The sequence below is a fragment of the Megachile rotundata genome, chromosome 13, assembly GCF_050947335.1.
Source record: "Megachile rotundata isolate GNS110a chromosome 13, iyMegRotu1, whole genome shotgun sequence".
NCBI lineage: Eukaryota > Metazoa > Arthropoda > Insecta > Hymenoptera > Megachilidae > Megachile > Megachile rotundata.
The window spans coordinates 15,528,143-15,542,947 of NC_134995.1; the positions used below are offsets into that span (position 1 = coordinate 15,528,143).

At 41.8% G+C, this 14,805-nt stretch overlaps 1 protein-coding gene across 1 annotated transcript in view; it reads right to left on the reverse strand.

The window, feature by feature from the left end:
* Positions 1–14,731, reverse strand: part of Sdc (Syndecan) — a 73,178-nt gene extending 58,447 nt beyond the window's left edge. The window contains exon 1 of the mRNA XM_012298079.2: positions 14,590–14,731. Coding sequence (XP_012153469.1) covers positions 14,590–14,661 — 72 coding nt within the window. The 5' untranslated portion in view covers positions 14,662–14,731. The remainder of the gene's footprint in view (positions 1–14,589) is intronic.
* Positions 14,732–14,805: the final 74 nt, after the last annotated feature.

Genomic DNA, 14,805 nt, shown 5'->3' on the forward strand with positions numbered 1-14,805 from the left:
TCGTCAACCGCTGTATAAATATCAATATTAATCACGAACGAAATCGTACACTAGGTACACCAGTACACGTTCATTATATTGCCGCTTCCTCGATATTTCTAAGCCCTTAGCAACTTCGGTATCTGTCTCAACATCGAAAATTAATCATTCCCGGTGAAAAGCTTGAAAATCGAACGACAGTTTCCCGAAGGGACACGAAATGGAAGTCCGAAGTCCGGTTCCACGTCGATCAGCTGAAAATCCCAGGACAGAGTGCAAGTTTCGTCATTAAGATCGCGTCGATAGCGCAGCTTAACCCGGCTTTCCCAGCAGGATGAGCAGAAGCAGAAGCAGAGATTAAACAGCGACTTGGCTGTGGTCGAGGGAAATTAAATTGCCGGTCCGGATCCGTGCAACAATGGCCGCTCTTCCATTATCGTGTAAGTGAAAAAGGGCTGGTAGTACGTGATGTAGAAAAAAGGAAAAGGGAGTAAAAAAAATATGGAAGAGGAAGGATGAGTCCGTGTTCGATCGACGCGAAACACTCGAGGACAGAGGAAAACGAAAGTAGTCGGCGGTGGAGAGAGGCTAGCTCTCGCAGCTGTTCGCACGGCCATTTCCATAGCAATTTCTATTCTATTTCCGTGGACGCGGTGCGATGCCGTTCAATTATAGACTGCAATATTGAGAGGCACACGTTTTCCCAATAACTGCACAGGCTTTATCAATATCTACTCGACGCTGCCCGACGCCTACCCATCTCTTCTCTATTTCAAACCATTTTCTCTATTTCTGCGTCGCTTGTTTTCTACTTACAGATTTCATTCTCACTGCGAATTCATCCTTCCTTTCAAATTTCTCAAATCTCAACCTTCATCGCGCTGAAAAACTTGCTCTTTTAGACCATCTACTAGTTACTGCTGCTAGTAGCCTGCTGGCGCTATTTTTACATGCTAGTTCAATTTTCTAGCTTTATCTCTACCGAGTCTGTCGTTGGAGAAAATTCTTTCCTTCTGATCCAACGATGGACCTGGTTGAAAACTAGATGACTTGCAATGCTACTACCAGTTACTGACATAGTATACGTGACCCCTAGTACCACTGACTGCCCCTAGCTTCCAAGTACATAGTCGAATTTTTACCAGGTTTGTCGTTAAAAAAAGGCAAGAACCTCTTACCAACCTGGTACAGGCAAAGCAACCCAAATACTACCTATTGCTCTCGAGTTCTTTCGGAAAAGCTTTCGTTAATATTAGCCGGATTTCATTTAACATTCTAAGTGGAGGTCGAATACCAATGTTCTGAAGCCACTGTCCGGAAATATTCGAAAATGCAGAGCGGTAGTGGCGGAACGAAGAGTGGTTCTTGCGGTTCGAAGGTCGGGGCGTTTCGTGAACGAGATCGTTGTGCTCGAAAGTGGCGGGTCTGTTGCCTGCTGGTTCGTCGGTCATTAAATCGAAAGGAACGGCAACTGTCCGGCCACAAACAGAAACGAACAGAGCCAACGCTAATAAAATCAACCGATATCACGCGATCTCGGATAACCACCAGAAATTCCACTTTACCTTCATGACCTTTTTCTCTACCTTTGCATTTATTTTAATACCATTACGTGGCGGTATTTTAACGGCACTTGAATTTTCGAGAGGAATGACTTCTAGGCAATTTTCTATTCTCGACGATTTAAAATAGATCTGAACTAAGGGTGAAGGGATGAAAGATTTAGTTGCTTAACCTCTTGCTGCACTTTGACGAGTCTCACTCTTCAACTTGAAATTTAGGTCCAACAATAATTTGCATAATTAAGGATAACTGATTATAAAATACAACATCTGGCAAATAAATTTTGCGGCAATTAAGAACTAAATCAAAAGATGTATTCGAGAAATGAAATTTTCCAGTTACGAAGACTTTTAGTTAAGTAAAAGCGATGGATGAAATAACGGTGGAGTGGATAAAACATAGAAGAAAATTGTGGCAGGATAAAACGCGAGGAAGGGTGGAAATGCTTCAAGCCCCGATATGCAGGAGCGGTTGAAAGGATTCGATGGGAGTGAAATTTTCGAGTCGCCATAGTTTTTCTGTTAACGAGGAGAAGAGAAAAGTTGGAAAAAGTCGGGGGAGAATTGTACGGTAAGACAGACAGGAAACGAGACGGAAAAGCGGAGAAACGGAGCAGTCTTCGGCGTGCGCAGAGCATGCGAGAGACAGTCTCGTTAGTTTCTCGTCAAAACAAATCGCGACGGCTTAAAATCCAGCTCGCTGCTGGATGCTGCTGCTGCTTCTGTTCTTCTTCGCCCTTTAAAAATGAGAAATTCCAGCGGCAACCGAATGACACGGGACTTTCGAGAGAATAAAATTCAAACGAGATGCGACAGACGCGCTCCCTTTCCCTTTGTGGCCGACCGGAGGGGATGCTTCGTGCTGGAATTCTGATAAAACAGATATACCGCTGTTTTTTCTTAATATTTATTTCCGGAAAATGTGTTACAAGTAATTGCGGGAAAATTACGAAATATAAAATGGTCTGAACATCAAGACTTATATGAATTATTTCTGTGTCCGTACCCTTATGTTCTATATATCTAAATAATATTTAAATATCTAAACGTAGACACTTTTACCTATTTTTTTTAAATTGTACACGTTGCCACATGGGAACAGACAAGAACAGAATTGGACATTTAAAAGGAATGTTGCAATATGTAAACACTGGAGTGGAAATAGTTAACATTGTTGTTATTGCAGAAAGTGACAATTGTTATTTTATTATCGTTCTTGGGTACCTTGATATAACAATACTCCCCAGAAATCAATACTGAACATTCCTCGTTCCTGTTCGAAAAAGAAAAAGTCATGGAAAGCGGTATGGAAAGCTTCATCCCTGAAAAGTAGTTTCACTTTTCCCGGAAGTTTTCGTAAAAAAACAGTGGAGAGAACAGCATCGTGTCCCTGGGAATTTCAGTAAAAAAAAAGGAAACTAGTCAAAGAATGCTTCGTCCAGGAATTTCGGTAAAAATGGGGTGGAAACAAGAGAGCGAGGTACTTATCCAAGTGGAATCTTGATGAAAAAATAACCAAGAAAATCGTATGAAACTGAAAAATGAAGTATTTCTATGAATGATAATTCCAAACGCATTCCATTACAACTGACAGATGTATCGAGGAAAAATTTTGATTAAAGAAGCGATCTTTCAGGCAAAACGTTCTCGAGAGTATAACGAAGAACCATTTTGTCCAACGATATCGAAAACGGGAAGCATCGTTGTTCGGCTTTCAATGAAATTTTCAAGGAAAACGAACGACTCTTTTCATCTGGGAATTTTTATCGGGCGAAATGAACCGCGCGCGATATCGCTCGCGTCGTGTATAGGAATTGAACGATAAAGTAAGGACACGTGAAATTTTAATAAACTCAGAAAGGATAAATTTTTTTGTCTCGCAGCGAAACAAGCCCAAGAATTCTCGTAAGTAAAATGACGAGAAAAGCAACGAGCGCTTCGCCTACAGTTTACAACCTAACGTTCCAGCGTTCTGGAAAATTATGTACAGAAAACGGTTCTCTGTTCCCTTTTGAATCACCAGAAGGATCCTGTTATCCTGTGCAACGAATAGGGCTCCTTTCGCAGAGGCGAGAACTCTTTGTGCTCGGGGTCGAGGCTGTTCAATAATAACTTTTAGCAGGCTGGAAAGTTTCTCCAAAAGAATTCGCCGATGAGGCTGGAAAAGCCGTGCAAATATGGGTTAACCGAGAGAATAACGAGGACCGAATACTTCTCCTTTTTGGCTCGTTAATTTTTAATTACGATTTCATGCTTTCGTTCACAAATTTACACCGCGAATTCTTAAATTTACAAATGTTCAAATCTGCGCGTAGTCCTCTTTGTAATTTGCATTCCACGCGAGCGTCCGTCAGATCCTCTATGGAAAATAAACGGATGAACAAATAAACGTCTCTGTGTCGTACACAGGACCCGAGACGAATCTCCGTCGAGATAAATCCAGAACACTACAGTGATCTTTGCGTTACGTAGCACCGCGGGCGTAGTTAGGTCACCGTCTAGTCAGGATTACCGTTTTAATCCTTCGTTTCACTCGGCCAGTGACGCGACATTTGCATAACGGGGAATTAGAATCGGACGGGCGCTTCATGGAAACTCTGCACATTTCGAGTTGGGGCGAGTTAACGCGGTTGGAAATTGACGACGCACAAGGTGCGTCTCTATCCTCAGCGCACTTTATACGCTCTACTCTGATATCAATAAACCATGCATCGTGTCATCTATTCAATGTATTCTGCACATGTATTGTTTGATCTATGCTAATTATGCGATGCAATCCGTGACTCGTCTAGTGTTACCTTAGGTAATGACGCACCTTATGCGTCTCGTGCCAACTCATCGAAATCGATGACGCACCTTACAGCGTATTTTGTAACATCAAGCTTCTTGTGCATCTTGTATATCTTATTCTATTCCATGTCATCAATGACGCACCCTGTGTGTCGAATCGATAATCGCATACGACCCACACATGGATCATGATAAATAAGCAAATTATAAATTTTCCGAGAACATAAGAGTAGATAAGGGATGCGGATAACGAATATGAGTCGATGACGAGCATTAATCGAAACTGCGCAGCGAGTGAATGTGAGCCGATGTTACGAGGCATAGTTTAAATAAAGATACGCGCATGGAGGAATGTTCAGCAGACGGTGATTTAAGGCAGTTGGAAGTAATACGCGAGACAGGCCTCCAACGAGTCTTCCGGTTCCTCCTCACCTAATTTCCCATTATGCAAATGTTCGCGGTGCTCGCGATATCGTGCCGGAATTAATTAACCCTTGCGAACCGACTCCGACTTTGTCTTCGACGGTGCCGCTATCGAGCTCGTTTAGCGTTGATAAAGTAATAATCTTACCAACGGAAAGGAGTCGAGAGATTTTGTTTGCAATTTAATCTACCGTGCTCGATCGACAAATTAAACGGCGATAAAAGAGTTGCTAAATATTGGCGAATGAAGGTACTGATGTGATGAAAACTCAAGAATATCCTTACTCAAGGAGAGTAAGCGCGAGACGCACCAGATGCGTCGATTTAATTTTCCAATGTCAAAGATGTTTTTTTAAAGAATTTAAAAGAACCGTGTTCAATAAAAGATAAATCCATTCCCCACGGGATTTCTATATAACTGACCGGAAATGGTGATGCAGAAAACAAACAAAGGATTGAACGCAAGTCGAGTCTCTACAAACTGTCGATCCGAAGAGGGTTGACAAAATTCCCAAAGGGAACAAAACCGCAAATCACGCGAACGGAAGCAATATACCCGTACGAGTGGCAGAGTGCAAACTCGCGAACAACCCTCGATTAAACAATCAGCGTTCCAACACAAACAGAGAGAAACCAACAACCTCTGGGCATTTTTTCGGAATAAACCTCGAGCCGCCATGATTTTAGACGGCTACGAGAGTTTCGTTCCAGGTGGATCGCGGGTGACCATATTTGGCTCGAAGCCGCCTTCCTCTCGAGCCCACGCGTTTCGTGGCGGCGCGGAAGATGTCCGCGAGAAGCGCGTGTAACGGTGTATCGCGTCGAGAATTCTGGACAGAAGGCGACAGGAAATGGAGAAAGACAGTCGCGTGGAAAACGTCCCACTTCTCTGGCCGGTTTTCTGTTTTTACGCTGGAAATTAGAAAGGAGGGAACACCGCGTCAATCATAGATGTTCAGACGTTGCGAGTTTAATTATATAATGTGGCTGATGTAGAGTGTTCGGTGCTGGAGGAAAATGGACGTGGGCTGGAAGGCATATTGAAAGTATCGAGCATATGTAGGTCAGTTTCGAATTTAAGATTCGAGTCTCCTAGAATATTTTCATTACGTGGAAATTCGAGAATTCTGGACGATTCATAAAATTGCCAAATTGAGGAATTTGCAAATCGGTTTGAGAGAGCATTTGAAATAAAATTTCTGGTGGAGAAATAATTATCCGACGACAGAATGGAAAAAAGCTGGTTAGGAATGGATGAAAAGAAGCGAAGAATCTCGCCGGCGAGTATTATCGGCGTTGAAAGGGAATCATGTCGCCTTCTAACGAGGAATTTCCCGCTATATTATGACCGTATAAACTTGAAGGTATTCCCGGTGCGGCGATCGGCGTGCTTCGTGTACGAAATAAAAGCGGAAAGCCGGGAAAGCGGTGGAAGCGGGAAAAAGGAGATCGAAGGAGAGGACGAGCAGAGAAGCCGGGAAGAAGCTCATCGAAACGTTCGTTCCGTCGAGCATGACACGCGTATCGATTCATCGATACCTTTACTACCTTCTCGAACCGTGGCGAGAGTTAACGAGAGAAAGAAGGCCCGCAAAGAATTTCCTCCCTCAAAGAACTCCGACCTTTTCAACGAGAAAGAACTTGCAAGAAATTCAAATACCATTTCGCGATAGTTGCGATAAGAAAAAGAAATAAACGGCGCAACGACTTTGACCCAATTCTGCCTATCCTTTCGACGAAAAAAATTTATAAATCCCTCTATTTTTTTGCCTTTACTCTAAAAATTCCTTATACAACAGATTTAAGAATTTACAAATTCCTTAAAAACCATTATACCGGTGATAAATTATTTTCGTTCCAGTCTATTTATTTCTTACCACAAATATACGGTACCTGGAAGAAATACCGTGCATATGAATTCCGTTTCTCGGGAGCACTATGTCGTTATTATTTTGTAAAACGCGGGCTGATCCTCGTGGAAAGGAACGAGGGGAAAGACACATCAGTTTCGAGAAAAGGGAGCAAAGAAAAAGTACAGGACGAGGAAAAAGTACGACGAGAAAAGTTGTCGCCCGCGGGACAAGCCTAGCAAGATGGATGAAAGCTTTTTTCCGAGCCTCGGGGATTCGGCGCGAAAACTAGAAAGCAACCAGCCAATTTCGATGAGGATGTTCGCACCCCTTCCGTGATATAACATCAAAGCTAAACTAGAAACTAGGTTAGATACACCGAACGAAACAAAGTTGAAAATTGCTTTTGTCTATTCTAATTTTCTCTCCGCTCCGGATCATCCCTTTAATTCTCTCCTAATTTCAATCGATACTCGCAATTAAACTGGATCAGTGTAACTCTTCTAATTTCAATGGATTTCGTTCATTGATGCTTTCGATTCTCTTGCAATATCGATAGCAATCTTAATGAATACTTTGTGAATTGGTGAATCTTGTGAATCGTTCTTATGTGAATAAGTTGTGAGAGAAGCTAAAAGTATTTTTAATAATGAATATCGATTAACAATTTTTACTATCGAAGCAGGTTGATAAAAGCTCCGTCAATAAATTCTTCGATAAGATACCATTAATCGATGCCGTCATTACAGCACTGCGAAACAGTTTTGCCGAGAGATTTGTGAAACATGTTTTTTCGTGGAACTCATTTTGAAATTCCGAAATTTTTAATTCTCCCCAATTTCCAAAGCTCCTAACGTGTTTACAGAATACACAATTGGTATGTAATTGAAACTCGAATTTTAAAGCAGTATAAGTTGGAAGTTTCATCGGAACATTTGCAGCTGGAATCGAAATCACGGCTCGGTTAGATGGCATAAATTATCCGCGCGATTAACTACGTGTTTGCTCGTTGCCAATTAACAAACAAACACATTAACGATGTGAACGTGGAGACATGCAAACAGCAACCTTAAAACATCAATTTGCTACTCATTTTTATGACCGCAACGTTGTATAAAAATCTGTAATTAACTAGCGGTTTGGATCGATCCATTTAATCGCTATGAGCGGATTTGCGATAGATACGGCTTTCGTCTACCTTAACGAGGTTAACGATTTACCTAAATTTTAATAATGATTTAAAAAGTAAATAGCTCGCTACTGAAATAACCATCAGACTTCCAATAAATATTTTAAGCTCTTGCGATTTTCTTGAGATTCAAAATTAATGTTCGAACAGAATTGGAATAGACATTTAAAAATAGTTTCTGAACAACTGAAAATTTCGATTCACATTAAATTATGAAATGAACGATGAATTTAGGAATGATATAATCCTCTGAATTGATGACATTGATTCAAGTTTAATAAACTTAAATGAAAGAGTTATTTAAAAATAGGTAGAAAGGGGTTTGGTCGAATGAAATAACAGTCTCGTTACAATCGAGTTTCCACTAAACGTTTGAACCCCCGTCTGTTTTCCTAGCGGCAATCAACACCGCGTTACCCTCGGCACGCATTTGGAGCACAATACAGTCGAAAACAGAAGAAATTGCCGGGAATCGATATAATGGCTCCCCTAGTCAGCAAGAAACCCCGTGAAGACCACTCGGCTTAAAAACAGTCGAGCATCTTGACCGAAACAATCGCCGAGCCCCTTCTCGAAATCGAGCGCTGGCACTCGAGCGCGAATTTTTTGATCGACCGATTTCTCGCTCGAGCCAGCCTTATGAATTATTCTCGGGACAACTCCGAGCAGTTCCATGACGTTATCGAGCAACGAACGGCCAAGTTGCCTTGATCGATGATCAACGACGTAATTAGAGCATTGTGAGATTCCATTAGAGGGTCGGGGAGGGATGAAACGTGACGGCAAGAAGTCGTAGCGAAGTCTCTTGTACCTTCAGGAGCTATTGTCCCTGTTGGCATTGTCCTGGAGCGTTGGTATTCCGCGTGGATGCTCGCCAATCGTCCACGCAAACGAACACGCGCTCTCAGGAGGCTTTTCACCCCCCAACAATTCATCGAACAACCACGTCACAATGACCTGCTTCCTTTCTCGACCACCGCAAACATAAGATATTCAGAGCCGCGTACACCGTTGTTGGGAAACAACCGGGGCAAGGACATTGGCGTAACTAGCTAGGGAATGCCATCCTCCCACGCCGGTAGGATGCGCTTCCATTTCTAATTTTTATTTGTTATACGGTTTCCTAACTTTCGAAATGGATCTTGGAAATTCGGGGTTTCGAAGTGTTTTCAAGGGGTTGGAGTGTTGGACTCGGAGGGTTGCTAATTTGGGAGTTTGGGCCGCAGGGAATAGGTGGATTTGACTATTTGGGGTGGTAGAAGTTTGGGAAAGCGAGAGTTTGAGGTCGTGGAAATTTCGGAAAGTCAGGATTTGAGACGCTGGAAGTCTGGGATTGTGGAAACTTGGGGCGCTAGAAATTTGGGTGCTTGAGAATTTGGGGCGCTGGAAATTTGGAAGCTTGAGAATTCGGGACGCTGGAAATTTGAAGTGTTAGAAATTTGGGAGCTTGAGAATTTGGGGCACTGGAAATTTGAAAGCTTGAGAATTCGGGACGCTGGAAATTTGATAGAGTGGAAATTCGGGGTGCTGGAAATTTGATAGAGTGGAAATTCGGGGTGCTGGAAATTTGGCGTGCTAGAAATTTGGGAGCTTGAGAATTTGGGGCGCTGAAAATTTGGAAGCTTGAGAATTCGGGGCGCTGGAAATTTGATAAAGTGGAAATTTGGAGCACTAGAAATTCGTAAAAGTGAAAATTTAATACATCAAAAATGAACTATTTCCAATTCTAAAACCCGAACCTAAATCACAAACAGAAATAGAGAAATCCCAGCATAAACGCCAACATCCAAAAGCACGTAGCACGTGACGACGTGATTATTACTAAAGTTAGAAGGCGTAGCGGAACAAGAATTCCCAGTTAAATACGCCAATGTGGAAGGCAGAGAGCTTCAGGGAACAGGATCACTGTGGCTCGTTAAAGCCTGCGAAAGCCACATGGCATCGTTTGTACACCGTTACATACCCGGCTGCTGAACAATCGCACAGTCATCCCTCGATGTCCGTCAAGGATATAAACCCCTGTTAGTTTTTGTCGAGGGTGCGGCTAAAACGGAGGGGTCAAAGTTTTGGAACCGCGCTCCAACTCCCCCGTCATTCTGGGATCTCGTCATCGACAGCATGGCTGAGTGTTCGACTGTGGACTGTTTGTGGGTTTGTCTGCCTCCCAGCTTTTATCTTTCCACAATTTTCAGCTTTCACTGTTTTTATTTTGACGGATACAAATTTGATCGAAAAGGTCAGGTTGAAAAATTGCTTAGAATTTTGTGCAGAGTGAAATGTGAAACTGCACGTTGTTTTTAATATTTAATAATTGAAATGAACCTGTTTCCATGCTTTTATAATTGAAAAATTCTATGAAGCTTGGAGTTTTTATTTTTCTTTAAAGAACGTGTCGTAGAGTTAAATAAATTGATAGACTAATTTATGAAACTTTGTGAATTTTATACTAATATGATTTATATTAAAGAATTGTAACATGCATTGCTGAGTAGCGAGGCAAGTTTAACATTAACCCTAATGCTAGATCAGACCCCAAAACAGACCTTCAAAATTTCTCCTCAATTTTCGAAAAGTAACTGTAAAGAATTAATAATAAATGTCTTTGAAATTGACGTAATCAAGAAAAGGATTGATTAATGCAAAGGTTGGAAGCATCGATCCGGTGTTTGGAAATTAGAATGCAAGCCGTTCGAGGAACGAACACCGTGAAAGCCGGAATCTCGATAGGGAACGATCGCAAGTAAACATCCCTACAACTATACGGAATTTTCAATGACGTTATATCAATGGAGGTTCAACTACGTCGCGGTATCGTGTTTCTAATGTATTTCATTCGAAATTCCGGGCCACGATGTCCCGTTGTCGCCTTGCACGAGACACCCGACCCAAAATAAACCGAAGCAGTCTTCAGGCAACGACCGACACTGTAAACAAACCGATTCGACCATATCCTACTATCTATTTATATGAGGAATACGCCTCGGATTAAACCTTCCTTTCGATAGACAAGCGTAGATGCAAACTTCTTTTATTCACAAACCAATTTCCCATTTCTTGTTCCATTTCAATTTTCTTTATCTCACATTTGGATCGTGAAATTGTGTTACTTTGTCTTCAGAGTTATAAATCTTTAAAAGATATACTCTGCTTAATATACATATTCAAAGTTTTAAGCGACTGAAGGTGCAAAGTAATTGCAAGGTAAATGCAAAGAAATTAAGGATCGTGTATTCAAGAAATACGGTCCATGAAATAAAGCACATTCAGCACGAAAAAATGATATGCAGCAGGAGAAGCGTTTACCATGCGATTAAAGAAGCTGCAATTTTTCATCTTTCAAGAGAATTTTATTCTCTCGAAAAGATTTTGCTTTAAGGCCGAGCTGCGATCTTTTCCTTGACCCCGTTCGATTGAACGCCTTTCGTCGATCAGAGATATATTCGCGCAAAATTTCAATCTGCATACTTGTGAAATAGAACCGATAGGAGGCATCGAATCGAGAAAAAATCTACTTCGACGACAAAAAGATTAAAAGGGTAATTCGACGTGTTTTTACGGTTTTTTGCTTTTATACAAAGGCTGTATTCTTTTTGATAGCGAGTCTAGAGCGACCACCTACGTATCAAAGAATGAAAGTACGTTGCCCCAATCTAACCCAAGCTGGCTGAGCGAGTCGTAAAAGGCCATTAACGTCGCTCGTTTAATATTCGTCGTGAAACGGTGCCATTTCGACGCCGAACCAGACTATGCCTTCCTACATACCGTTCGGACAAGGTCACGTTAATTCTTACAATCTGTATTCGTTCCATTAAAAAGAAAGTTGCAAACTGACAGTACTTGTTTCTATGCTGATAGCGAAGAATACGTGTGTACCTTACTAACTTTTACAGCTGATGTTCCAACACTCGACGATCCATAAGTCAAAGATAGAAATTCTTGAAGTCGTATTAGTACTCTTCTGAGTTTAGTAAGAAATCAAATACAGAATTCCTACATTCCAAATTGTCGTACTCTCACATTTGAAAATTGTCAAATCCATACATTCACATACAATTTCTACATCCCCAAATCTCCACATCCTCAAATTCCTACGTTTCCAAATTCGTGTATTATGTAATCCACATATTTCCAAATCTACACATCTCCAAATTTCCACACCCTCAAATTCCCACGTCCCCAAATCTCCACATGTCCAAATTTCCACGCCCCCAAATTCCTAAATCGTCAAATCCACAATTTTCCAAATCTTCACACCCCCGAATTCCCACACCCCCGAATTCTCACACCCCCAAACTCCCACGTCTCCAAACTCCTAAATCGTCAAATCCACAAATTTCCAAATCCTCACATCCCCCAATTCCCACACCCCCGAATTCTCACACCCCCAAACCCCCACGCCCCAAATTCCTAAATCGTCAAATCCCCAAATTTCCAAGTCTTCACACCCCCAAATTCCTAAGTCACCAAATCCACAAATTCCCATATCACTAAATCCCCAAAACCCCACATCCCCAAATCCCTAAACCCCCAATATCCCTAGAACCTAAAACATTCCACCTAAAATATTCTGAGAAAATAATAAAATTCCGCGAACATCGAAACCGTGAATAACGAAATTAAAAGGCTGTATAAAATAAATGAACAATTGTTGCGTTTCAGAAGCGGTGAAGAAGAGTAAAAATTTGTTCCATTTATCATTTGAAAAGTTTCAATAATGTTGCTTGGTTTCCTTCCGCGACCCTTTCCTTTATTTTTCTTGAAGAAAGTACGGCTCTTTATTCCTCGAGAAGCGGAAAAAGAAGTTTCTTTAACCGAAAGCGATTCAGGAGCAACTTCTCTCATTAATCTCATTTAATTTTGCGCCATCGTTCGCTTTGAAACGAACTCGGAAGATATTTAGTTTCACTGCTAACGATAAAACTTGCGCCACGTTTGGAATATACTATTTCTACGTGATCGAACATGAATCAATGTGTATCGATAAAAGTACTTTCTCGTTATAATTGATAAAAGAATTTACACTGAAAATTGACTGGTTTTTCGTCTGCATATTTAGTACCTTTGCTTTCTAATTGATTTTTCATCACGCGAGGAAAAACCGAGTTCGATTTCATAATTCTGCTGGTTTCACCGGTATTTCTCGTTAATTCATTCTTTCTCGTGGGACGACCGTTGGGCAAGCCATACCGTATTTGCGAGTTATTATAAGCTCGAAAAAAATCTCCAATCGATACATGAATCGATACTGTATGTTCACTTCAGCGTAACGTAGGCTTCTCATTGTTTCGACAGAATTACAACATTGGAAGAAAAGATGTCATGTAACAGCTCAGTATTAGTTAAATAAAATTTGAGAAAGATGATCAAGGTCACAAAAGTAATATTTCATTACTCCGTTAAATTGTTTCGAATACCCGTTCATAAATTTGGAGAACAAATCGAAGCACGGTACAATGATTCTTGTCGATGGATTTACGTTTCGTCTGTCAGTGCTCTTGGAGCAATGATATGCGTAACGCAACATAAACAAACGTGGCCGTTTAATTCAGGCAAATTACGCGTCGATCCCAAACAACGGGACAAAAGCAAATGAGTCGAGAAACTTTCGTCTCCGGTACAACAAACTCGTTCGTTGTTTGCGCGCAATAATTAACTAAAATGAATTCAATTAATTTCCCGCGAGTCGCGTTTCCGTTTCACGATAAATCAACCGACGCCATTAATTTTTCCATTGACGGTCGCGTTCATTGCATCCTCGAGAACCGTTATTTCGCGCGATGGGAAAAAGAGAAGAAAAATATATCCCTGCCACGACTTGGTCGGTAAATTTCCAGGAAAATACGACCTGTGCGGAGCGAGTATCGAAGGTATTCATCGGTTTTTGGCAGTTTTCGACCGTCGATAAATATTTCATCGAGAACTATTTGATTTTCGTAGCGCAACGACGCCACTACGGTCACGCGAATCGTAATCTAAAGGTTTTACGAGGGAGGGACAATGTTCCGGTCTGACAGTGGCAACCTATCGAATTACTCGTTACAACCACGCAACATTTCAGTCCTTCTGTCTCGTGCTGGACCGGAATCAACGTAAACAACGGTTCACTGAACGTACAACGTGTACCAGCATCGAAAAAGAAGAAAAAAGAGAACGAGTTGGATAACATTCAACGGTCGCGCGAATGTACACGCGAGAATTCTTGATCGTCGTGTAAGTTCGAAACGAGACGCCTACGTTCCCAGGATAGAATACGAGTAAGAAATAACAGATTTGTGGCACGCACCGTGGAGACGTATAATTTAACGTGCTTCGTCGTATTATGTAATTATGGTAGGTAAAAATTCTCGGCAAGGCACAAACCTTCCGCGAATACATTTCGAGAAAACGATTAAGGTTAAATCGCCCCTCGAGTTCCGAACCGTGCGTGACTTATCCCGTATGCTGTGTGTCAAAGAACAAGTAAACAAATTCATGCAATTCGTAAACAAACGACAACGAAGGACGGATTGTTTAGTGAACAAACACGTACGCGGCCTGAGATACGTGCGAGAATGCGGTGCATCCTTGTACGTGTTTCGTCACGAGAATTTCATAAGGCGATTTGAAGGAACGCCTGACGATCTAGCAGCGCGTTCGAAATTTGAACGAACGCGTACGACAACTTTGCGCACCGACATAGCATCGCGACCAAACTCGCTGGCCGAGAATACGCGACGCGTCGCGTAAGGTAATCGAATGATCGACGAACGAGTGACAGGGTAGAAGAAAAGGCAATGAAAAAAGCGTTCGTACTCACCTCGGTAGCGGCGTTGCATCCCGCGAGAATGACGGCCGTGCAGATCAGAATCCAGTATATCCTCGGTTGCATCTTTCCTCTGTTTATTCCTGGGCCCGTTCAAGAGCCCCTCAAACGATCACCGCGTTGCCTCCAGGAAACTAAATGAAAAAACAAGTATCGTCCCAACCAGGAACAAACCACCAAAAAAATCCACCGGAGCAACAACGCGACACA